This window comes from Schistocerca cancellata, chromosome 2, assembly GCF_023864275.1.
Source record: "Schistocerca cancellata isolate TAMUIC-IGC-003103 chromosome 2, iqSchCanc2.1, whole genome shotgun sequence".
Taxonomy (NCBI): domain Eukaryota; kingdom Metazoa; phylum Arthropoda; class Insecta; order Orthoptera; family Acrididae; genus Schistocerca; species Schistocerca cancellata.
In genome coordinates, this window is record NC_064627.1 from 1,127,595,009 (window position 1) to 1,127,621,775 (window position 26,767).

General features: G+C 45.7%; 1 protein-coding gene across 1 annotated transcript in view; it reads right to left on the minus strand.

Annotated features, from left to right (window-relative positions):
- The window catches only part of LOC126161268 (brain-specific angiogenesis inhibitor 1-associated protein 2-like), a 627,170-nt gene that overhangs the window by 24,862 nt on the left and 575,541 nt on the right, over positions 1-26,767 (minus strand). Inside the window, exons 12-13 of the mRNA XM_049917007.1 lie at positions 24,576-24,629; positions 24,346-24,479 (exon numbers count right to left, since the gene is read on the minus strand). Of these exons, the coding sequence (XP_049772964.1) occupies positions 24,346-24,479; positions 24,576-24,629 (188 nt within the window). The remainder of the gene's footprint in view (positions 1-24,345; positions 24,480-24,575; positions 24,630-26,767) is intronic.

Sequence of the window (26,767 nt, forward strand, 5' to 3'; positions counted from 1 at the left end):
TTGTTTGATCCTGTATTGCAATCATGAATCCTTCCGTCTCACTGTATATATTGCCTTTTCTTAGCTATGTGTTGGATGCGTCTTGATCGATGTGTGGCTGTGTTAGATGATACGGGTGCTTGTCATGTAGTGTTTTCTTTTTCCAATTTACTTTCTTCGTATCTGTTGATGTTATGTGATCTAAAGGGTTGTAGAAGTGGTTATGGAATTGCAATGGTGTAGCCGATGTATTTATATGAGTGATTGGTTTGTGTATTTTGCTAGTTTCTGCTCGTTCTAGAAAGAATTTTCTTAAATTGTCTACCTGTCCATAATGTAGGTTTTTTATATCTATAAATCCCCTTCCACCTTCCTTTCTGCTTAATGTGAATCTTTCTGTTGCTGAATGTATGTGATGTATTCTATATTTGTGGCATTGTGATCGTGTAAGTGTATTGAGTGCTTCTAGGTCTGTGTCACTCCATTTCACTACTCCAAATGAGTAGGTCAATACTGGTATAGCATAAGTATTTATAGCTTTTGTCTTGTTTCTTGCTGTCAATTCTGTTTTCAGTATTTTTGTTAGTCTTTGTCTATATTTCTCTTTTAGTTCTTCTTTAATATTTGTATTATCTATTCCTATTTTTTGTCTGTATCCTAGATATTTATAGGCATCTGTTTTTTCCATCGCTTCTATGCAATCGCTGTGGTTATCCAATATGTAATCTTCTTGTTTAGTGTGTTTTCCCTTGACTATGCTATTTTTCTTACATTTGTCTGTTCCAAAAGCCATTCTTATATCATTGTTGAATACTTCTGTTATCTTTAGTAATTGGCTGAGTTGTTGATTTGTTGCTGCCAGTAGTTTTATATCATTCATGTATAGCAAATGTGTGATTTTGTGTGGGTATGTTCCAGTAATATTGTATGCATAATTTGTATTATTTAGCATGTTGGATAGTGGGTTCAGAGCAAGACAGAACCAGAAAGGACTTAATGAGTCTCCTTGGTATATTCCACGCTTAATCTGTATTGGCTGTGATGTGATGTTATCTGAATTTGTTTGGATATTAAGTGTGGTTTTCGAGTTTTTCATTACTTTGTTGAGAAACTGTATAATTTAGAAACTGTATCATTACTATTATTATTATAATTATTGTTATCATTATTATTAAAGAGGGTGGCCAGTCCCCTGACCGAACGCGCTGAGCTACCGTCCCGGCAACTATCGGACATCGAGCGGCTGCCAGTGCAATGAATGACTTGGTCCTAACCCTCGAAGAGAATCAGCGACTAGTTGTACAGCTGTCGCATCTTACACAAATTACTTTTATAATCATTATCGAACACAGTTATTAATTCGAAGGTAGTGTGGTGGCTGATAATCTGACAGACAAACCTTGGTACACTTAACCAGATACATTCACAAGCGTTATTTAAATGACTCTATAGTACCTGCAACTTTTTTGCTTTTTTTTCGTAATATCGGTGTACGGAGATACAGTTATTGACTGAAGGATCGCCAAAAACCAACGATGGAAATGATTGGCATATTTACTGTGTGAACCTGACCTCCACCGACACAATTTCTCAGATTGTTCTTGGAAATTTTATATTTTGATGTAAGGGACTCGCAATTACACTCCTGGAAATGGAAAAAAGAACACATTGACACCGGTGTGTCAGACCCACCATACTTGCTCCGGACACTGCGAGAGGGCTGTACAAGCAATGATCACACGCACGGCACAGCGGACACACCAGGAACCGCGGTGTTGGCCGTCGAATGGCGCTAGCTGCGCAGTATTTGTGCACCGCCGCCGTCAGTGTCAGCCAGTTTGCCGTGGCATACGGAGCTCCATCGCAGTCTTTAACACTGGTAGCATGCCGCGACAGCGTGGACGTGAACCGTATGTGCAGTTGACGGACATTGAGCGAGGGCGTATAGTGGGCATGCGGGAGGCCGGGTGGACGTACCGCCGAATTGCTCAACACGTGGGGCGTGAGGTCTCCACAGTACGTCGATGTTGTCGCCAGTGGTCGGCGGAAGGTGCACGTGCCCGTCGACCTGGGACCGGACCGCAGCGACGCACGGATGCACGCCAAGACCGTAGGATCCTACGCAGTGCCGTAGGGGACCGCACCGCCACTTCCCAGCAAATTAGGGACACTGTTGCTCCTGGGGTATCGGCGAGGACCATTCGCAACCGTCTCCATGAAGCTGGGCTACGGACCCGCACACCGTTAGGCCGTCTTCCGCTCACACCCCAACATCGTGCAGCCCGCCTCCAGTGGTGTCGCGACAGGCGTGAATGGAGGGACGAATGGAGACGTGTCGTCTTCAGCGATGAGAGTCGCTTCTGCCTTGGTGCCAATGATGGTCGTATGCGTGTTTGGCGCCGTGCAGGTGAGCGCCACAATCAGGACTGCATACGACCGAGGCACACAGGGCCAACACCCGGCATCATGGTGTGGGGAGCGATCTCCTACACTGGCCGTACACCACTGGTGATCGTCGAGGGGACACTGAATAGTGCACGGTACATCCAAACCGTCATCGAACCCATCGTTCTACCATTCCTAGACCAGCAAGGGAACTTGCTCTTCCAACAGGACAATGCACGTCCGCATGTATCCCGTGCCACCCAACGTGCTCTAGAAGGTGTAAGTCAACTACCCTGGCCAGCAAGATCTCCGGATCTGTCCCCCATTGAGCATGGATGAAGCGTCGTCTCACGCGGTCTGCACTTCCAGCACGAACGCTGGTCCAACTGAGGCGCCAGGTGGAAATGGCATGGCAAGCCGTTCCACAGGACTACATCCAGCATCTCTACGATCGTCTCCATGGGAGAATAGCAGCCTGCATTGCTGCGAAAGGTGGATATACACTGTACTAGTGCCGACATTGTGCATGCTCTGTTGCCTGTGTCTATGTGCCTGTGGTTCTGTCAGTGTGATCATGTGATGTATCTGACCCCAGGAATGTGTCAATAAAGTTTCCCCTTCCTGGGACAATGAATTCACGGTGTTCTTATTTCAATTTCCAGGGGTGTATTATAGAGTAATAGGAGGGGCAGTCAAATGAAAATCTAACATCCGCCACAACGGAACCATGGACTAGTTCCATTCAAAAGTAATCACCACGCGCAGTAATTCATGTATCCCACTGGGGATGAGACGATCAATTCCTGCTTAGTGGAACGCGCTCGGCCGCTAACGGATGCACAACCGCAGGCACTCCTGCACTTCCTCATCCGGCTGAAACCAACGTCCATGGACTGGGTGACAATTATGGAATTATACGAAATAAAATCGTCATAACGTCTTAGCGGTTTGCGTTAGGTCGTCCAGACTGCACGGTTGGCCGCGGGCCATGATGAGAATTAGTGTGCCCATGTATGGTTTGTTTTAGCGACGATGTCCACTTTCATCTGGATGGGTTCGTCAATACGCAAAATTGGCGCATTTGGGGGACTGAGAATCCGCATTTCGCGATCAGGAAGTCTCTTTACCCTGCACTTGTGACTATGTGCTGTGCAATGTCCGGTCACGGAATAAACGGTGCGATAGTCTGTAACACCATAGCTCTTATGCTGTACGGATTTATTTTAATTTTGTTCCATTTAATATTACATCGTTAAGCTCCTGTAAATTTCTTTGATTGAATAGATAACACAAAATTGTATACTCGTTTCTTTGTAAAAAAACTTTGGTGTCTTGATTTGATTCTATGCAAAGTAGTGTATCTGTAATTTAAAATCTTTGTCCCATTTGGAGGGAACAAAACTTACTGTATATGATTGTAATTTTGTGTGAAGAATTTTTTTGTAGAGATGTCAATATGTGTAAATGTTTTGTTTTATTTAATGTATTTGGTTGCTGTTATGTAAATTGCTGATCCTTACTTAGGGCTCTTAGTTATTCTGTATGTAAAAGGTGTAGTGGTTCCCCTCGGGAACGGAACTGTGTAGCGCGCGCAAATTGTGGTTGGCATAGGTGGAAAAGGTGGAACTGATAGTCAGTCGGGGACGAGCCAGCAGTCGGAGACGAGCTACGAGTCGGAGACGAGCTACGAGCCCGTGCACTGCATATTGCGCTGGTTCCGAGAGAGGCTTTTCCTCCCGCTTTCCAATGCCTCGGATGGATGGATAAATAGCTGGAACTATTCTGGAATTGGTATCTGTCGTCGCCACCAAGAAATGACAGAGTCCAGCAATTCTGTCTGCGAATCCACCTACCAACATGCAGTTGCCACCACGTTGCGCAATCACTGTAACGTAATACTATAATGATGTACAGTGAAGGATCAGCTTAATGGATGTGTTAGTGTGCTCAAATATAAGGTAATTTATATCTGAATTTATGTACCTGCCCTGATTTTTCTCCTCATCATAACACCTCATAGGTTCCTCTCCGTTTGAGCTAAAGTGATATCCGAGTGTCCTTACTAAAAGATCATTAAAGCCCAGTATTTTGCTCATTAATGCCTCTTCAGTACAGTAAAAAGAAAGTTAAAGTTAATGTGGCAAGAGAGTGAGTTAAAGTAAATGTTGTTTGCTGAAAATATTCCTATTAAAACTACTTATTAAAGTGCTGTTGCCAACTTCAAAATTAAAAGTTCTTAAGACTGAGGCTTATAAAGTAAATGATCACATGGTTGTCTGTAGTAAATTCTAAAAGGTGAGTCAGTTTCTTGCAATTTTGTCAACATTGTGTTTCACTGTAGTAAAAGTGGGAAACTGCAATAGTAGAAAACTATATGTTCATGATTGCTAAGTGTTTGTCTCCCTTGTGTATTAGAAGTGCATATTAATAGTAATGTTATTAAGACCATTCACTTTGTGTAAGCCCTGAAAGTAATAGTGTGTTTTGGTATCTCTTATAATTTTGCAAATAGTTCTGCTGCTCTAACTGTTAGCTTCAATCTTAAAACATATGTGTGTGTCAGAGTTCATTGCACTCGCGTGTGGCTAAGTCTAGGTTGTGTTTGTCCGTTATAGTTACTTATACCTACTTTCTTAAACGAGAACGGTAATCTCTCTCTTGCCTAATTAGGCTGGCGACCGTTTCCCTTATTCTATAAACAGTATAGCTAGGCAAAATTTTGTTTGTTACTATTCAAATATTTACGTAATTCTGACTTTCATTTCCGATAAGCCACCTCCGTTAGGAACAACACGGTCAACATAAAAAAATTCCTCTCAGAGGGTAACACTGCTCCGTTGCTTTATACCATTAATAACCCAACAAAATAATTCTGTGTTGCAAATTGCCTTCAGTTTTGTGGTTATGGTATAACAGTAGCAGGTGGGAGTGTTATAAGTCCTTGATGCCACGGTGACTACGAAGCAGTAACTGAAGGACTTCATCCCCTTTATCCAAAGAGACCCTGATTTCGACAAGACGCAGATCACGCAAGACGGAGCTCGACGCCATCAAAGCCGAAGAGTGTTTGATATCATAGAAGAGCACTTGGGGACAGAATTCTGGCTCTGTGACATCCAGAGGCCAATGGCATGGGCCTCGATTAGGCCGTCATTTGAAGACATGCGATTCCTTTTTGTGAGGCTATATTAAAGGCAAGATGTACAGCAACAACCCAGAAACCAATGCTGAGTTGAAATCAGCCATTCAGGAGGTCATCGACGGCATCGATGTTCCGACATTTCAGCGGGTCATGTAGAATTTCGCTATTCGTCTGCGCCACATAATCGCCAATGGTGCCAGAAATACCGGACATGGAATAAGCTAAATCCGAATATCTGTAGTGACGTCTACATGGAGACTAAAGTACGTCCACGCAGTAGTTGGTGACCAATTCACGTTTTCAGAATGAGATTTTCACTCTGCAGCCGAGTGTGCGCTGATATGAAACTTCCTGGCCGATTAAAACTGTGTGCCCGACCGAGACTCGAACTCGGGACCTTTGCCTTTCGCGGGCAAGTGCTCTACCATCTGAGCTACCGAAGCACGACTCACGCCCGGTACTCACAGCTTTACTTCTGCCAGTATCTCGTCTCCTACCTACCAAACTTAACAGAAGCTCTCCTGCAATATCCTTTCTTTCAGGAGTGGTAGTTCTGCAAGGTTCGCAGGAGAGCTTCTGTAAAATTTGGAAGGTAGGAGGCGAGGTACTGGCAGAAGTAAAGCTGTGAGTACCGGGCGTGAGTCGTGCTTCGGTAGCTCAGATGGTAGAGCACTTGCCCGCGAAAGGCAAAGGTCCCGAGTTCGAGTCTCGGTCGGGCACACAGTTTTAATCTGCCAGGAAGTTTCATATCAGCGCACACTCCGCTGCAGAGTGAAAATCTCATTCTGAGATTTAGGATGTTTCCAGTGTTGGCTTTTCCGTTTGCCCTCTGGCTATCGAAATGCTGTCGCGTGGAATTATCCTGTTCCAAAATGGTACAGAGCAGCAATCTGACGTCTTTTTCATTCTAGTTTTATAAGAGCAGTTTCGTATTTCGGCAAGTAACTAGTCATTATTAGTGCAGTATTTCCGAGTTGTTATGCAAGGACTAGTACGTCAACACCTGTTGCTCTTGGCATGCCGCTGTGGCCGAGAAGTTCTAGGCGCTACAGTCCGGAACCACACTGCTACTACGGTCGCAGGTTCGAATCCTGCCTCGGGCATGGGTGTGTGTGATGTCCTTAGGTTAGTTAGGTTTAAGTAGTTTTAAGTATGGGGGACTGATGACCTCAGATGTTAAGTCCCATAGTACTTAGAGCCATTTGAACCATTTGTTGTTCTGGTTCTTCTCGAAGATCTTTAATGAACTGAGACAGGAGACGTAACAACAGATGTAGACGAACTAGGACATAAATAGCAACTCGGAAATACTGCATTAATAATGACTACTTACTAGCCCAAATCTGGATCCGCTCTAATACAGCTACAACGGTAACGGCGATCGACTGAAGCTCTTCAGCATGTTGAAAGTTATATCACAGTCGCGGAACACATTCCACTTTCCTAATGGGAAGTAATTTGAGGACTCATCCTGTAGCGCGATAGTAGCCGTACCCCCACTACCAATCGGACGAAGGCAGCAATTTGGTTGGGAAATACTGCAATACTCTCCGTGTAGCCTGGATCTTTCACCGTGTAATTTTCATATCTTTGGCGACGCAAAGAAAGACGTGCTTGGGCGTCGGTTTCAGTCCGACGACGAAATCCAGGAGTGCGTGCGGTTGTGGATCGTCAGGGACCGATCGCATTCTACGAACAGCAGCTGCTCGTCTCACCTCCCAGTGGGATACATGTCTTAACGTGTTCGTCATTGCTTTTGTATGGAACCAATTCATGGCCCCGTTGTGGCAGGTGTTCCTTAATTACAATTTATTCGTTTTTTAAATCCCAGTTACATATGTTTCTGTGAAAGTAGGATCATAAAAGTGACAAAGCCAGTAATAACATCCAGTAAAATGAACACGTACCTATTGCATTCAGTGAAAACTAGCGCGAGATGCATATTGGCCAACTTTTTATCATCAAATCTATCCACAATCCTGTGTTGCACTATTAAGATATATCTAACAGACTCGGAAAAACAAACGCCAGACACAATCGAGCAGTATTGAATGGAGGCTTGAGGGCGAAGAGTGAAGTGGGCATTACTGTTGTTCACAGAAAGTAGCGTGAGTGAACGGAACAAGCTACACACTGCAGCCCATCCATATTTTAATAAGACTAAAAACAGCCGACCAGTTGCAATGGATAAAGTAATCTTTACCTAGGTTTCGACAGATTTAAATCTGTCTTCTTCAGAAGGCGGCAGTATTACATTAATATGGATTGATGTATCATTGTCGTTTTTACAAATATCTGCATAGATCCATTAGTCCAAAATAAAATATAGCCCTGAAAATAGGGTTTGTCATGTAAATAAAAATTGCAGAGCTCACAACATCCATGTACCAATTTTTTATTTACAGGACAAACCCTATTTTCAGGGCTATATTTTATTTTGGACTAATGGATCTATGCAGATATTTGTAAAAACGACAATGATACATCATTCCATATTAATGTAATACTGCCGCCTTCTGAAGAAGACAGATATAAATCTGTCGAAACCTAGGTAAAGATTACTTTATCCATTGCAACTGGTCGGCTGTTTTTAGTCTTATTACGTGGAACCGTTGCTGTTGCGCAGCTATGTTTAAAATACTGCCATCCATATTTGCTATTATGTGCTATTATTACAAATGATTGAAGCGATTTAACAGCTCTACAACAACCTTATTATCTGAGATATTTTCACAATGCTTTGCACACACATGCAAAAACTCAAAAACTTTTTATAGGCATTCACAAAGTTCGATATGTGCCCCTTTAGTGATTCGGCAGACATCAAGCCGATAATCAAGTTCCTCCCACACTTGGCGCAGCATGTCCCCATCAATGAAAGCATCGTTGATGCGAGCTCGCAGTTCTGGCACGTTTCTTGGTAGGGGAGGTTTAAACGCTGAATCTTTCACATAACCCCACAGAAAGAAATGGCATGGGGTTAAGTCGGGAGAGCGTGGAGGCCATGACATGAATTGCTGATCATGATCTCCACCACGACCGATCCATCGGTTTTCCAATCTCCTGTTTAAGAAATGCCGAACATCATGATGGAAGTGTGGTGGAGCACCATCCTGTTGAAAGATGAAGTCGGCGCTGTCGGTCTCCAGTTGTGGCATGAGCCAGTTTTCCAACATGTCCAGATACACGTGCCCTGTAACCTTTTTTTCGCAGAAGGAAAAGGGGCCGTAAATTTTAAACCGTGAGATTGCACAAAACACGTTAACTTTTGGTGAATTGCGAATTTGCTGCACGAATGCGTGAGGATTCTCTACCGCCCAAATTCGCACATTGTGTCTGTTCACTTCCCCATTAAGAAAAAATGTTGCTTCATCACTGAAAACAAGTTTCGCACTGAACGCATCCTCTTCCATGAGCTGTTGCAACTGCGCCGAAAATTCAAAGCGTTTGACTTTGCCATCGGGTGTCAGGGCTTGTAGCAATTGTAAACGGTAAAGCTTCTGCTTTAGCCTTTTCCGTAAGATTTTCCAAACCGTCGGCTGTGGTACGTTTAGCTCCCTGCTTGCTTTATTCGTCGACTTCCGCGGGCTACGCGTGAAACTTGCCCGCACGCGTTCAACCGTTTCTTCGCTCACTGCAGGCCGACCCGTTGATTTCCCCTTACAGAGGCATCCAGAAGCTTTAATCTGCGCATACCATCGCCGAATGGAGTTAGCAGTTGGTGGATCTTTGTTGAACTTCGTCCTGAAGTGTCGTTGCACTGTTATGACTGACTGATGTGAGTGCATTTCAAGCACGACATACGCTTTCTCTGCTCCTGTCGCCATTTTGTCTCACTGCTCTCTCGAGCGCTCTGGCGGCAGCAACCTGAAGTGCGGCTTCAGCCAAACAAAACTTTATGAGTTTTTCTACGTATCTGTAGAGTGTCGTGACCATATGTCAATGAATGGAGCTACAGTGAATGTATGAAATCGCTCCAATCATTTGTAATAGCCCTGTAGTAACAGATACAAATATACACCGGCATAATAATCTAACGAAAATTTATTACTCTGTAACACGCCACCGGATACCTCGGTTACCTATTACCGAGATATTCAGATAAATCCCTGAACAGCATCTGTTGTTTATTGGGTGGACTTTGGCTTCACCCTATACAGTGCGTGCTCTTACCGTTGTACATCCGGAAGCAAACATAGTGTGTATATTTATATTATTGTCTGGGTGAGGTTTTCAACAAAATGAGGTCACAGAAGGAAGAACGACAGGAATTGTCTCTTTCTTCCATAAACATCGCAGTACATCTGAATGGTTCCATGCCCTCTTTTGCATGTCTCCTCTCATTTTCATCAATTTTATTAATGTTCTATGTCATTCCATGGTAGTAACAGACCGAATAACGTTGTTGTAATGAGAGTATTTGTACCGAGAGCTCAAAAAATACTTTTCACTTGATTCCCATGCATGCTGGTTCAGTTCCAAGGGTGGCCTGTGCGAGGCAAGCATCGGATGACGCGGCACACGGCATTTCCGGTTGGCGGCTGCACTTCCCTGAATTCTGTGGGGTTCGTACAATAGGGTTAAGCGCCCGCCGGAACGACTGACGTCGGTCGAGTTCCTCCTACTGTATACAGAGCGAAACGACCTGCGAGATGTCCGAGAGTCGCTGCAGTTTATGTGCTTGCCGTTCCGGCGCGTCCGAAACGAAGATTCCTGGCACCGACTCACTGCATTGTCCACATGATTGGACTGTGCCCTGCTGGGTGCGACAGTCTGGCGCCGGATGGTCGGTGGTCTAGGCAGGTTGTTTTCGTAGCCGGTCAAACGGCAAGTTCAGTGCCCTCAACTGAATAGCGGAGGCACGATTGGCCAACTTAAACTGAGGTTAGTGGACGTCATAAAACCCTGCTCGAAATTGGGGGGAACAGTCGCTGTTGGTACGAATGATGGTCGGAGACAGTGTGGGGGAATTTTGGAATCAGAACTGAATGCTGATTCGCAGTTTTCGAGGAGAGTAGGGAGTAGAACAATGTTGGCTTCGCTCTTGCGTTGCGCTGGCAATGGAGTCAGGATATGATATTCGTCGGAGTTGGGTGGTCTGTCAACTTGGTCGCTCTTTTTCGTAAGAACTTAGAATTCTCGGACAGCCTTCGCGGTTAGGGGTTGACACAGAGTTGCTGCACGGCAGAAGTCGGCGCCTACATCATCAGGACGCTGCCTACGGACGACGCGATGAGGATTTCAGTACTGGTACAGTATTTTGCGGCTCCGGCATTGTAGTACCTTATCAATTTTATACTGAATCCCTCAGCAGCCCGCTCGCTCTCTTTGCTACAAGTACACCTTGATTGTTTCTCCATGTGATCCCGTCTGAGCTCTCACTACTAATTGCGATACTGCTATATAGTTGGGAGATTAATATTTGATTCATTAGGACCTCCAGTCATTATCGTCATTCTATTGCATCACACAGAGTAGGAGCACCTTGGTCTCGACCCAACTCTTATTCTCATAATACACTCCTGTAAATGGAAAAAAGAACACATTGACACCGGTGTGTCAGACCCACCATACTTGCTCCGGACACTGCGAGAGGGCTGTACAAGCAATGATCACACGCACGGCACAGCGGACACACCAGGAACCGCGGTGTTGGCCGTAGAATGGCGCTAGCTGCGCAGCATTTGTGCACCGCCGCCGTCAGTGTCAGCCAGTTTGCCGTGGCATACGGAGCTCCATCGCAGTCTTTAACACTGGTGGCATGCCGCGACAGCGTGGACGTGAACCGTATGAGGAGTTGACGGACTTTGAGCGAGGGCGTATAGTGGGCATGCGGGAGGGTACATCGATGTTGTCGCCAGTGGTCGGCGGAAGGTGCACGTGCCCGTCGACCTGGGACCGGACCGCAGCGACGCACGGATGCACGCCAAGACCGTAGGATCCTACGCAGTGCCGTAGGGGACCGCACCGCCACTTCCCAGCAAATTAGGGACACTGTTGCTCCTGGGGTATCGGCGAGGACCATTCGCAACCGTCTCCTTGAAGCTGGGCTACGGTCACGCACACCGTTAGGCCGTCTTCCGCTCACGCCCCAACATCGTGCAGCCCGCCTCCAGTGGTGTCGCGACAGGCGTGAATGGAGGGACGAATGGAGACGTGTCGTCTTCAGCGATGAGAGTCGCTTCTGCCTTGGTGCCAATGACGGTCGTATGCGTGTTTGGCGCCGTGCAGGTGAGCGCCACAATCAGGACTGCATACGACCGAGGCACACAGGGCCAACACCCGGCATCATGGTGTGGGGAGCGATCTCCTACACTGGCCGTACACCACTGGTGATCGTCGAGGGGACACTGAATAGTGCACGGTACATCCAAACCATCATCGAACCCATCGTTCTACCATTCCTAGACCGGCAAGGGAACTTGCTGTTCCAACAGGACAATGCACGTCCGCATGTATCCCGTGCCACCCAACGTGCTCTAGAAGGTGTAAGTCAACTACCCTGGCCAGCAAGATCTCCGGATCTGTCCCCCATTGAGCATGTTTGGGACTGGATGAAGCGTCGTCTCACGCGGTCTGCACGTCCAGCACGAACGCTGGTCCAACTGAGGCGCCAGGTGGAAATGGCATGGCAAGCCGTTCCACAGGACTACATTCAGCATCTCTACGATCGTCTCCATGGGAGAATAGCAGCCTGCATTGCTGCGAAAGGTGGATATACACTGTACTAGTGCCGACATTGTGCATGCTCTGTTGCCTGTGTCTATGTGCCTGTGGTTCTGTCAGTGTGATCATGTGATGTATCTAACCCCAGGAATGTGTCAATAAAGTTTCCCCTTCCTGGGACAATGAATTCACGGTGTTCTTATTTCAATTTCCAGGAGTGTATTTTAGTATTCCCTGTCTTTTAACCCATTGTTTGTGTCGATATTAATGTACATTTATGGTTCAAAATGGTTCAAATGGCTCTGAGCACTATGGGACTTAATGTCTATGGTCATCAGTCCCCTAGAACTTAGAACTACTTAAACCTAACTAACCTAAGGGCATCACACACATCCATGCCCGAGGCAGGATTCGAACCTGCGACCGTAGCAGTCGCGCGGCTCCAGACTGAGCGCCTAGAACCGCTAGACCACGGCGGCCGGCTGTACATTTATGTGTTATGTATAATAAATCTCATTGTAATATTTAATCCACATATCATTTCGTAGATATATGCAGAATCCCATTTAATGTTGTATATTATGATAAAGTTCTCTTTTTTTCTGAGTAGATAACGATTTTTATTACATTATTGTGAGTGTGCCCTCCTTATTTTACCAACTAGCAGGGTCCACCATCATTACCGTTGCTCACAGAGTCAATTAGGTGGTATGTAAGGATGGGGTCGAGTGCATGTCCAGTTCTCATGCAAAATTCGTCTGAATTAAAGAGGTACAAACTCTTCTCCACCCCGGCACCTCGCACATCATCTTCCTTAATAAAGGTAACAGATGACCTGGAGCTTGCCATGTGCGCACAATAGGCGAGTGTCAAGTGTCTCTTTCACACTCAACAAAGCCTTTGACACTGCTTGCTTCGATATTTTACGTCCCAGCTTAGCAGCCTAAATTTCTCACCAAGTACAGGGCAATAGTTTCGTTCATACCTTAGATACCGCCAGCAATCCGTCATGTCACGACAGTCCCAATGCTGGTAATCTCAGGCGCCCCCTAGGATTCGGTATAATATACAGATTGAATAACATCGGGAAGAGGCTACAACCCTGTCTTACTCCCTTCCCAACCACTGCTTCCCTTTCATGTCCCTCGACTCTTATAACTGCCATCTGGTTTCTGTACAAATTGTAAATAGCCTTTCGATCCCTGTATTTTACCCCTGCCACCTTTAGAATTTGAAAGAGAGTATTCCAGTCAACATTGTCAAAAGCTTTCTCTAAATCTACAAATGCTAGAAACGTACGTTTGCCTTTCCTTAATCTTTCTTCTAAGATAAGTCGTAAGGTCAGTATTGCCTCACGTGTTCCAACATTTCTGCGGAATCCAATCTGATCTTCCCCGAGGTCGGCTTCCACCAGTTTTTCCATTCGTCTGTAAAGAATTCGCGTTAGTATTTTGCAGTTGTGACTTTTTAATCTGATAGTTCGGTACTTTTCACATCTGTCAACACCTGCTTTCTTTGGGATTGGAATTATTATATTCTTCTTGAAGTCGGAGGGTATTTCGCCTGTCTGATACATCTTGGTCACCAGATGGTAGAGTTTTGTCAGGACTGGCTCTCCCACGGCTGTCAGTATTTCTAATGGAATGTTGTCTATTCCCGGGGCCTTGTTTCGACTCAGGTCTTTCAGTGCTCTGTCAAACTCTTCACGCAGTATCGTATCTCCCATTTCATCTTCTTCTACATCCTCTTCCATTTCCATAATATTGTCCTCAAGTACATCGCCCTTGTATAAACCCTCTATATACTCCTTCAACCTTTCTGCCTTCCCTTCTTTGCCATCTGGGTTGCCATCTGAGCTCTTGATATTCATACAAGTGGTTCTCTTATCTCCAAAGGTCTCTTTAATTTTCCTGTAGGCTGTATCTATCTTACACCGAGTTAGATGAGCCTCTACATCCTTACGTTTGTCCTCTAGCCATCCCTGCTTAGCCAGTTTGCACTTCCTGTCGATCTCATTTCTGAGACGTTTGTATTCCTTTTTGCCTGCTTCATTTACTGCATTTTTACATTTTCTCCTTTCATGAATTAAATTCAATATTTCTTCTGTTACCCAAGGATTTCTACTATCCCTCGTCTTTGTACCTACTTGATCGTCTGCTGCCTTCACTACTTTATACCCCAGAGCTACCCATTCTTCTTCTACTGTATTTCTTTCCCCCATTCCTGTCAATTGTTCCCTTATGCTCTCCCTGAAACTCTGTACAACCTCTGGTTTAGTCAGATTATCCAGGTCCCATCTCCTTAAATTCCCACCTTTTGGCAGATTCTTCAGTTTTAATCTGCAGTTGATAACCAATAGATTGTGGTCAGAGGCCACATCTGCCCCTGGAAATGTCTTACAATTTAAAACCTGGTTCCTACATCTGTGTCTTACCATTAAATTATCTATCTGATACCTTCTAGTATCTCCAGGATTCTTCCATGTATACAACCTTCTTTTGTGTTTCTTGAACCAAGTGTTAGCTATGATTAAGTTATGCTCTGTGCAAAATCCTACCAGACGGCTTCCTCTTTCATTTCTTACCCCCGATCCATATTCACCTAATATGTTTCCTTCTCTCCCTTTCCCTACTCTCGAATTCCAGTCACCCATGACTATTAAATTTTCTTTTATCTCATCATACATTTCATTAATTTCTTCATCATCTACAGAGTTAGTTGGCATATAAACTTGTACTACTGTAGTAGGCGTGGGCTTAGTGTCTATCTTGGCCACAATAATACGTTCACTATGCAGGTCGTAGTAGCTTACCTGCACTCCTATTTTCTATTCGTTATTAAACCTACCTCTGCATTACCCCTATTTGATTTTGTATTTAGAACCCTGTATTCACCTGACCAAATGTCTTGTTCCTCCTTCCACCGAACTTCACTAATTCCCACTATATCTAACTTTAACCTATCCATTTCCCTTTTTAAATTTTCTAACCTACCTGCCCGATTAAGGGATCTGACATTCCCCGCTCCGATCCGTAGAACGCAAGTTTTCTTTCTCCTGATAATGACATCCTCTTGAGTAGTCCCCGCCCGGAGATCCGAATGGGGGACTACTTTACCTCCGGAATATTTTACCCAAGAGGACGCGATCATCATTTAACCATACAGTAAAGCTGCATGCCCTCGGGAAAAATCTTTCCATGCCCTACAAAACTGTGGTAAGCTCTCCCCTCTTGACCTGGAAAGGAAATGTACAGACACTTATACTTCCAATTATTGATTACAGTTCTTTCTTAGGAAAGCTCATGGCACCTGGTAGTTTTAATGAATGCCTGTGTTCGTTGCATCTGTGACGTTTCGCTTTTTGATTGTATTTCACTATCAAATGGACAACTATTATGGATGCACGCAGACAAGTTCAGAATATTCTCTACTGTCTTATAAAGCCCTGCAGGATTCATGGTGTTAATTCCCTGCAGTACTACTTCAGACAATAGTCGAGTCCAAGCCACGTCGAGTTCCAGCACTTCTGCGAGCTCGCGAGGGCCCAACTCAATGTTGGGAAGGTTTACTGGTTTCTTTGCCTCTTCTGTGTCTGTCCCTCATATTCTCCTCGACCATAACGCTAGTTCTACAGAACGAGGCAGGCACAACTGTTCCCACCAGAGCAAAATCTTTTCGGTCCTCCGCCGTCGCTCAGCCACTTTTTCGAAGACCTTCTCAGTAGCAGGAATCCGTCTCCAGCATAACCTCCTTCATTATATTAGGGAGCTGCATAACACCTCGAGCTTCAGAAGACAGTTAACGACATACATTCCTGGAAATGGAAAAAAGAACACATTGACACCGGTGAGTCAGACCCACCATACTTGCTCCAGACACTGCGAGAGGGCTGTACAAGCAATGATCACACGCACGGCACAGCGGACACACCAGGAACCGCGGTGTTGGCCGTAGAATGGCGCTAGCTGCGCAGCATTTGTGCACCGCCGCCGTCAGTGTCAGCCAGTTTGCCGTGGCATACGGAGCTCCATCGCAGTCTTTAACACTGGTAGCATGCCGCGACAGCGTGGACGTGAACCGTATGTGGAGTTGACGGACTTTGAGCGAGAGCGTATAGTGGGCATGCGGGAGGGTACATCGATGTTGTCGCCAGTGGTCGGCGGAAGGTGCACGTGCCCGTCGACCTGGGACCGGACCGCAGCGACGCACGGATGCACGCCAAGACCGTAGGATCCTACGCAGTGCCGTAGGGGACCGCACCGCCACTTCCCAGCAAATTAGGGACACTGTTGCTCCTGGGGTATCGGCGAGGACCATTCGCAACCGTCTCCATGAAGCTGGGCTACGGTGCCGCACACCGTTAGGCCGTCTTCCGCTCACGCCCCAACATCGTGCAGCCCGCCTCCAGTGGTGTCGCGACAGGCGTGAATGGAGGGACGAATGGAGACGTGTCGTCTTCAGCGATGAGAGTCGCTTCTGCCTTGGTGCCAATGATGGTCGTATGCGTGTTTGGTGCCGTGCAGGTGAGCGCCACAATCAGGACTGCATACGACCGAGGCACCCAGGGCCAACACCCGGCATCATGGTGTGGGGAGCGATCTCCTACACTGGCCGTACACCACTGGTGATCGTCGAGGGGATACTGAATAGTGCACGGTACATCCAAACCGTCATCGAACCCATCGTTCTACCATTCCTAGACCGGCAAGGGAACTTGCTGTTCCAACAGGACAATGCACGTCCGCATGTATCCCGTGCCACCCAACGTGCTCTAGAAGGAGTAAGTCAACTACCCTGGCCAGCAAGATCTCCGGATCTGTCCCCCATTGAGCATGTTTGGGACTGGATGAAGCGTCGTCTCACGCGTTCTGCACGTCCAGCACGAACGCTGGTCCAACTGAGGCGCCAGGTGGAAATGGCATGGCAAGCCGTTCCACAGGACTACATCCAGCATCTCTACGATCGTCTCCATGGGAGAACAGCAGCCTGCATTGCTGCGAAAGGTGGATATACACTGTACTAGTGCCGACAGTGTGCATGCTCTGTTGCCTGTGTCTATGTGCCTGTGGTTCTGTCAGTGTGATCATGTGATGTATCTGACCCCAGGAATGTGTCAATAAAGTTTCCCCTTCCTGGGACAATGAATTCACGGTGTTCTTATTTCAATTTCCAGGAGTGTATCTATTAAAGCAACGATAATGCTTACTACCTGAACGCACTCGTTATCCTTGTACCTCCTTCTTTGCGAGATCTTCCACATTTTTTAGTTTCTCTTAGCCGGTGAATCTAAAAACGCGTTCAAATGTGTGTGAATTCCTAAGGGACCGCCAGCCGGAGTGGCCGAGCGGTTAAAGTCGCTACAGTCTGGAACCGCACGACCGCTACGGTCGCAGGTTCGAATCCTGTCTCGGGCATGGATGTGTGTGATGTCCTTAGGTTAGTTAGGTTTAAGTAGTTCAAAGTTCTAGGGGACTTATGACCACAGCAGTTGATTCCCATAGTGCTCAGAGCCGTTTGAACCATTTGAACCTAAGGGACCAAACTGCTGAGGTCATCGGCTCCCAGATTTACACACTACTTACAATAACTTAAACTAACTTATTCTAAGAACGACATACACATCCATGCCCGAGGGAGTACTCGAAGCCCCGGCGGGAGGGGCAGCGCAGTCCGTGACATGGCGCCTCAAACTGTGCGGCCACTCCGCGCTGCACCTGTGAAATCTCCTTAAATCTACTTTCCCTAGAACTGGCTATAACAGAAATTTATTTTGTACACCTACAGATATCTGTTATATCTGCCACTATCTTTATTTTTATTATTGCAAGTTTTACTTTGGTCATTATTTTTATTGTGGTATCGTCCTGAGACAGCGGTGCCACACCAAAGTCGAATGAATACCACAGACATTAGCGAAGGCCAGCTGCAATCTGCAACAACCTGTGGGAGGCACTCCAGAAGACCACAGCTCCCTGTCAGCGTAGCAGCGCCCTCAGGTCAGTATAGCGACGAGCGGGCAACAGCTCAGCCGAGCTTGTAACTCAGCTGAAGCAGTCAACGTCACCATGTAGGACTAATTGTCACTCACGGTTTCTGATGAAATATACTTTCGTTTTGTACTGCAAGAGAACAGTTTGTTAACCTGTGCATCAGATGATGCATTCATAGTCAGTGACAGTTGTAAATTACCAAGCAATGCTGAATCAAAGAACTGTGTATAAGGTAAGTAAATCTTTCATTCATTTGTGTAACGAAGTGAACTACTATTTCATGTGTTCTAGTCTGATGAGCCTTCTCCCCAAGCAATAAAATAACCCACAGTTATATCTGAACGAAAGTGGTTACATCTGGTCACAAAAATTATAACTACTATTACCATTATTAGTGGCAGCAGCAGCATTATTAGAAGTAGAGCCCGTTATTATTAGTTCACAGTCAGTAATATTTACTCACAATGTCACTGCAGCCACTCAAATCATCTTAATACTTGTAACGGAACTGAAATGGTGGTGGGCTGACAGTAATTTGGAGCCCGCGCGTCGGAAACGGGCGCGCTTGTGTGAGCCGGCCAGGGAGTGCACCCTGATGCCATCTATTGGCGAAACTGGGAATTAGCGCTACCTCTCAGTCAATGCACTAAGCTCTCGGAGTCGAATGTATTCTTTTTCTTGGTAATTATAAGTTATTACTGTATAATCTAATGTTGTAAAGCACTAGTAGTAAATCATTATGACTGGTATGAACTCCAGGGTAATAAATATAAATATTCATAAATACTAAATGATTTCGGTAAAAAGGTGGTAGGGGAACGCCCCCACTCTTGGTGATACGAGCGTAGCTAGGGGTAGCTGGAGACACAGGGACTGAACAATGGAGTGGCCTGGGGAGTGTTGACGTGATCGGACGTGCGTAACTGTGCTCACGCTAAAGTGATTGTGCAACAGAGAAGAGGCGAATATCGTCGCCGTTTTTGGAGTAAAACGCGACGAATGGTTGTTGAAGCCACCTCTATGCCACTGGGGCTGATTGTAAGAGTTCCTGCGCCCAGATTTCATGGCGGACGTGCAGTAGCTTATACGAGTGCTACAGCTCGTAGTTACAGCCGCCATTAAGGGCATGAGGCGTGAAGAGCTGCGTTAGCCACATGCATCTCACCACCAGCACCGACACGTCTACCCAAGGCAAGACTGCTTGCAATTGTTAAGTCGAACTTTGTATACATGTAAAAGGAAAATACCAGTTTTCTTTTAAGCAAGTGCAGAGGACAGAATATAGTAATGACTAAAATTACGATGCATGTTGTTCATTGTAAAGTGTAGTAACCTCAAACATAGTATAGTGAAATCAGACTGAGGCCACCATCGCCTCTTTCATTTACAATTCTTTTGGTTGTAGAATAATTTAGCGTATAAGAATGTTGAAAAGAGCAATGGTCACACCAGAATGAGTCGCCTATTTATAGTTACTTAAATTTTTCTGAGTAACCTTTCAAGTAAAGTCACTTAACTAATTCTGTATCAATTGTCCAAAGAGTAAGATCCAAAATCATTAAATAAGTTTAAGTATAGAATTTTGTTAACCCAAGTTGCATAACCTGTCTTGGTAGTAATTACCAAGCCAACTCACAGAAATTGAGAGAGTATTTGCTTTGTAGAATCATCTAGAATGATCAGAAATAGTAATATTCAGAATTAAGTTTAAATTCAACTCAAGCCATTTCACTTTGAAACGAGCCAAAAATTGATTTATTCTTTTGCTCCTTCAGAGCTGGCGACTGTAGTTATAAGTATTTTCAGGAGTATTCGACGGTAAGTCTGCTGCTCTCGTCGTGCTGATAGGATTATCCACTGCTGCTAGCAGTGGTGATTGGATACATAAGCTCACTACCAAGTTAAGTGGGTCAGGTAGGCAGTGTTACCGTGTGAACTGTAGGGCACTGTAGGCCGTGGATCGAACCCGTTCAATCATCACAGCTCTTAGGGAAATAGTCCGGTTAGGAGTTTACTAATCATTAGGTAAATACTGGCGAGTAACGGTCAAAAATGTATACGCAAGTGAATTTAGCAAGGTCCACATAGCACCTAGTTAATGTGGTGCAATGGCGAGGGTAGGAGTGAAGTAAAAGTGAGCTAAGTTTGTGGCAGCTGTGCTGTATTCAAATATTAACAACGTGAATTCACTACTACCTCTTATCATTAGGACTGAGCTATTTACAGTTAAAATACGTAGCAGTAAGCGCAAAGGCGTGACAGCTACAAGTCCGTATTGGTTTTATACATACGGAATTAGGAAGCGGATCATTCCGTCAGTGGAGGGGGTTAAAACAACCGAGTCAGTTGAGAACATACCCCATTTACTGATGGAAAGATTCGGCGGTTCGGTCGCATACTATTTGTCGTATTAAAACTGTTACTTCTTAGGTAACTGCTATGTAACGTGTAAAATCCTGGTCTGACGTAAGGGAGGCCCTGATGGCCCTAATGAGACCGGGTTACATAAATAAAGAAAAATAACAAATACCTGAAGAAAGGATAAGAAAAGACACCTAGGTATGATGGCAATAGCGGTATGGGGGTAATAATATGGAAGAATACAGTGTTAGTAAATTTGTGTTAACATTTATTTACATATAGTTTCTGTTATGTTACAGTTATACAGTGTTATGTACAAACAAGCACGTCTTAGGAGAGGAAGCGAGCTGGCACCCGCCACCAGAGTAGCACCTTCACCAGCGGCTGGACTCGCGCCCAGCCGAGTTAGTTACCGACACCAGGAACCCACACCACAACACGGCCGCGGCCACGGTCGCGTTCTCGGCCACGACCACGGCTCCAGCAACGCGCGCCCGCCGCCTACGTGATGAGCGGCGCCGACCGGTCGTTGGTCACCGTCTTGCGCAGCTTCACGCCCGCGAACACGTTGCCCGCCGGCCTGCGCACAGTCCAGGAAGTTGGCGCCTTGCTCCTCGCAACATTCCTTCTACTGCAGGTAGCACTACCGAGACGCGCTGGGAAGCAACAGGTGAGTAATGAGCTACTGTGGAGGTCACACTACTCGTTTTGTATCCGTCTGGAGGGGGAAATTTGAAAGCGGGCACGGCAGTGGAGTGTTTAGGCATACGGAATTCCCGTTCAATTGAACCCTCGCAGCACATTAAAAAGCTCTACGGTGTCTTGCTTGTTACCTAAATCATACTGGCGTTTCAATTCATCCAGTGGACGATGTCACAACACGAAGCGTGAGCTACAAGAAGTGGAAATAAGAGGGGCTCTCAGGAAGACGTACAGAGGTTGAACAGAAACATGGAAACACACCAAGAATTGCCTGTTTGAACACAAGGTGCTGATTCCACCAACGCCTACAGGCTGCGGTGTTGTAATTGAGGGCAAACGGCACCTGTAAAAAGTTCTCAATACGTTACAAGAGTCCGTCGTGGTCAAAACACTGATGTGTACTTCCCTAACGAAGGGAGGTGGAGTGTTTTGTTGTTGCTGGAGGCACCGTAACCAAGGTTTGTATCATGTCCACGGAAAGCGGAAAAACATAATCTGTTAATCCACAACGGAGACGAGAGTGTGTGTTGAGTGACTGTGGCAGACGGTCACTGAAAAGTATTATGGAGAAAAATAGTCTCAACACCAAAGCAATACGAAGAGGGATCCATAAACAGAGAATTATACGACTAGCTCGATTTCGAAAAGTAGTCATCACTGAAGGAAATGTCCGTAATAGGAAAACGTGATGCCGAAGCTCAAATCGTTGGCTATGGAGCAAGAAAGGAAGTCACTTGTTCGACTGAACCTTGTCACACACTGTTTGCAACTTCTCATCGAGTTTATGTCCCGAGTGAAACTTATCGTTGGTTCGGTCATGGTAAGGGCAACCATATAGTGGTAATCCATAGGCTACACTGTTACTCTGCAATGACGCATTACTTCCAAAGATAATGTGACCATTTTGGCTGATCAAGTCCACGTTTAAGATACAATGTTTGTTCCACAATGATGATGCTGTGGTCTGAGAGGGTCCCGGTTCACGCAAGCTGCGTTGACCAGGACTGGTTTTTTGTGTCTCCCCTGGCAGCCGCAGTCACCAGATCTCAATATTACTGATCTTTTGTGGTCCACTTTGAAGAGAAGACCGTACTGTCGCCATCCACCTCTATCATCGTTATTTAACTTGTCACTGTTTTGCTGGACGAAAGGTATAACATTCACTTGACAGCCATAAACGACGTATATTTATTTATTGCGTGCTATGTTGACAGGTGCTGATTATCAACAAAGGGAAGCACAATACTTGAGCTATCGTGTCAAGTCGACGGATATGATTCATGTTCGAAGGGGATCACTCTGTTTTCCCATTCCTGATGATGGTACTTTACTCAAACTAAGGTATTGCTCGATGATCAGTAGTATTACCCTCCAGTTCACCTGACCATAATGCGTTACATTTCGAGTAATGTGGACATTTAAAAATGTAGGAATATTCCACACATACCCTCAACTTCCGAGTGTTACAGGAGCGTATCTCCTGTGCATGTGATGAACTACAATCCAACCAGGTGTGTGATTTTAGAGGACGAGAATTAAAGAATGTGTAAGATTGAGTGGTAAGCACATGGAACATCGTGTAGTTTCAACAGACAGATGATTATCGTAGGACAAATTCATCTGTAATTCAACGATTTTGATGTTTCCGTGCATGTGATTATGCGACATTTTTTCTAATTTTTACAAATAAAATGTGTAGCAAAAGCAAAATGGTACGAAAATTTCGCATCCTATCCTAATCTTAAAACTGTGCAACGGTGGCCAACGAGCCGACTGGGGCTGCCCATCGGCTTCTCTTCTCTGAGTTCTCACGTCCAGACAGACTGTACACGGCCAACTGAAGAAATGCGAAACGGAGGTTCCAGATGGTTCATATAAGCACCGACAGAAGTAATGATGTGCCGGTTGCTCTGGAAGTTATATCAAATGTTCAAAAGGAAATGTATAAGGATTACATTGTAGGTCCTTCTCGATAAAATTACGGCGTGGATATCTTTTAACTTATCCTTGGACGTCTAATCGGCAATGCGAATTTGCTGGACTTTGTGGTGTCACCGCCGGACACCACACTTGCTAGGTGGTAGCCTTTAAATCGGCCGCGGTCCGTTAGTATACGTCGGACCCGCGTGTCGCCACTATCAGTGAATGCAGACCGAGCGCCGCCACATGGCAGGTCTAAAGAGACTTCCTAGCACTCGCCCCAGTTAGACAGCCGACTTTGCTAGCAATGGTTCACTGACAAATTACGCTCTCATTTGCCGAGACGATAGTTAGCATAGCCTTTAGCTACGTCATTTGCTACGACCTAGCAAGGCGCCATTACTAGTTACTATTGATGCTGTAAAACATGTACCGTCAAGAGCGATGTTCACCAATTATGCATTAAAGTTAAGTATTCCAGCAGCTACGTTCGTTTTTGGCTATCCTCATTTCCGTGTCCTGTTCCAGACCTCACGCCAGCCTGCGTGAGCTTAAACGCGTGCCTTTCGGCTTCCTCATAGTGGGTTGGCTGTCTTGCCAATCCACAACAGACTTGTCTTTCACTTGAGCAGTGCTTGCACCGGTTTCTGATTGTTTTTGTACTTTTGAAGTTCATATTATTTTGTCGGGATTGGATCGTTATTTCTTTCCACTCAGTAGCATTTTTATTTAAATAGACTCCAGCCACGAAACTTGAGGGAAATTCCTTGGCCTCCCCGAATAAGAATGTGGGGCACTATCATAACACTCAGAACGCTCCATTACAGAGGAAATGGGAGAAAACTGGCTTCGTAGGGATAGACACGATTTCAGAGAAGCACCTTCGAATACGATCACCAGCAAGTCCAAGCGGAACAATAGCGATAAGCGACTTCTGTAAGTACTAAACAAAGACTGCACGACGCCGTAGACAAGGATATAATGGTGGGTAGTGTACGACCAGAAGATGCAACGAGCAGAGTAAATGGATCCGAACAGAAACACCTGGCTACAGCGAGAAGATGAAGCTTGAAAAGATACAAGCGGCAACAGCATTCGAAGCCTTTCGCATTTGCTCTACCGTACATGACAGGGAAGCAGAGATAAGCAGTACAGAGTGTTAGGGCGCGAGGCGCTGTGGCTTTGGAGGCGGCGGCGCACCTGGAGCTGTCGTCGTCCGAGTAGTCCGCCTCCGGCAGCGGGGGCGGCTCGTTGCTGAAGCCGCTGTCGTTGCTGCTGTGCAGGCTGGCGCCGGCGGCCTTGAGGGCGGCGGCGGCGGCGGCCGTGGAGGCGGCGGCCGGGGGCAGGCGCCGCGGCACGGGGGCGGGCACCAGCGGCGGCGGCGGGCCCACCACGGGCCGGCCCCCGGGCACGGGGGCGGCGCCGCCCGCCGCCTGCTGCTGCAGCGCGCGCGAGATGGCCGTCGCCACGGCGCCGCGGTTACCCTGCGGGCGAGAACAATTGAAACTCGCCTTGCTCCTCTCCAGGGCCCTTGCAAAGGGTTGTTAAGTTCTGTTTCTCTGGAATTTCTAACGGTACGAGGTGCTTCACGTATGAGCACGCGTTGCCTCCAGCGTACGGGGCATCTTACAGCCTGAGGCTCTGATCACCGCTTTACGTTCCGGTATTCGGACTTTGTGGCAGGAAGGGTATCACTTCGCTAAGAGCAAAACGAGTCCTACCGACAATACTGGGGATTGTATTACACAGTCCAACACAAAATTTTCTTTATATAAACAACACAAAAATAAAGTGTTGTGTACATAGTTCCGCGCAGTCAGCGCGTACACAACTTTCCCACTAGAGCACGCCCCGATAAGCACAACAGCGCAGGCGCAGCGCTCGTCCGTCTCCGCACTACGAGATGGCGCTGCCATAGAGACGGACCAAATTCTGCTTCCACCGATCCACGTATTAATATGTAACGCAGCCAATGAGATTGCTACTAACGTAGAACTTTTTCTCCTCGCGGATCACACTCGCGCGGTGATACCTGAATGCGCGAGATATTATAACGAGTGTACAGACCTCCGATTAGTCAGGCTGCATTTGTCTGCATTAGTCTGTACAAGTCTGCATTAGTCTGTTCCAGTCTATAGTCAAGATTCAGTCTGCGCCCAATCAGATTATAATATTCCTGTACATAGCCATGAAGATAAATGTTTAGACACTTTGTCAAGTATCAGAGATATGTGAGAATAACGTATCAAGACCAAAGGAACATCAGATTGTCAGTTGTAAACAGCATCCAGAATCTAGTTACGTAATATATATGCTTTTTATTATTTTAATAAATGTGTGTGAAAATTAATCAAGTTCTGTTTAAACTTGGTCACCGTCAATCTGCTACTCTAAGCGTGCAAGTGGCATTCCTATCATCTGACCTAATGGCAGAAGATAAACACGCCACAATAAGACCACGAGACATATTGCTGACACTTGCCTACTTCGTTAGAGCGACAAGTCAAATGAATCTGATGGTGTGTGTACCGAAGGTCTTACAGTATGCGCACCACAGAAAGCTAAAAATTTCTTCAGAGGTTCTATTCTTACAGTAGCCTGTGCATCTCGTACAAATATGATTCTTAAATAACACTATTTCTATTGTAGTATGATTAGCTCTTCGGTTAGTGTTTGGTCTAGTGGATCTCGCGTTAGCTCAACTATTTACGAATTTACTATACAATGTAGTTGTTCCTTTCAGTCTGACAAGTAAACCCACCCAAGGGATGCAATTCGATTTTGACCAGATTTGAATATGCCGTTGTTGTTGTTGTGGTCTTCAGTCCTGAGACTGGTTTGATGCAGCTCTCCATGCTACTCTATCCTGTGCAAGCTTCTTCATCTCCCAGTATCTACTGCAACCTACATCCTTCTGAATCTACTTAGTGTATTCATCTCTTGGTCTCCCTCTACGATTTTTACCCTCCACACTGCCCTCCAATGCTAAATTTGTGATCCCTTGATGCCTCAAAACATGTCCTACCAACCGATCCCTTCTTCTAGTCAAGTTGTGCCACAAACTTCTCTTCTCCCCAATCCTATTCAATACCTCCTCATTAGTTACGTGATCTACCCACCTTATCTTCAGCATTCTTCTGTAGCACCACATTTCGAAAGCTTCTATTCTCTTCTTGTCCAAACTAGTTATCGTCCATGTTTCACTTCCATACATGGCTACACTCCATACAAATACTTTCAGAAACGACTTCCTGACACCTAAATCTATGCTCGATGTTAACAAATTCCTCTTCGTGAGAAACGCTTTCCTTGCCATTGCCAGTCAACATTTTATATCCTCTCTACTTCGACCATCATCGGTTATTTTACTCCCTAAATAGCAAAACTCCTTTACTACTTTAAGTGTCTCATTTCCTAATCTAATTCCCTCAGCATCACCCGACTTAATTTGACTACATTCCATTATCCTCGTTTTGCTTTTGTTGATGTTCATCTTATATCCTCCTTTCAAGACACTGTCCATTCCGTTCAACTGCTCTTCCAAGTCCTTTGCTGTCTCTGACAGAATTACAATGTCATCGGCGAACCTCAAAGTTTTTACTTCTTCTCCATGAATTTTAAT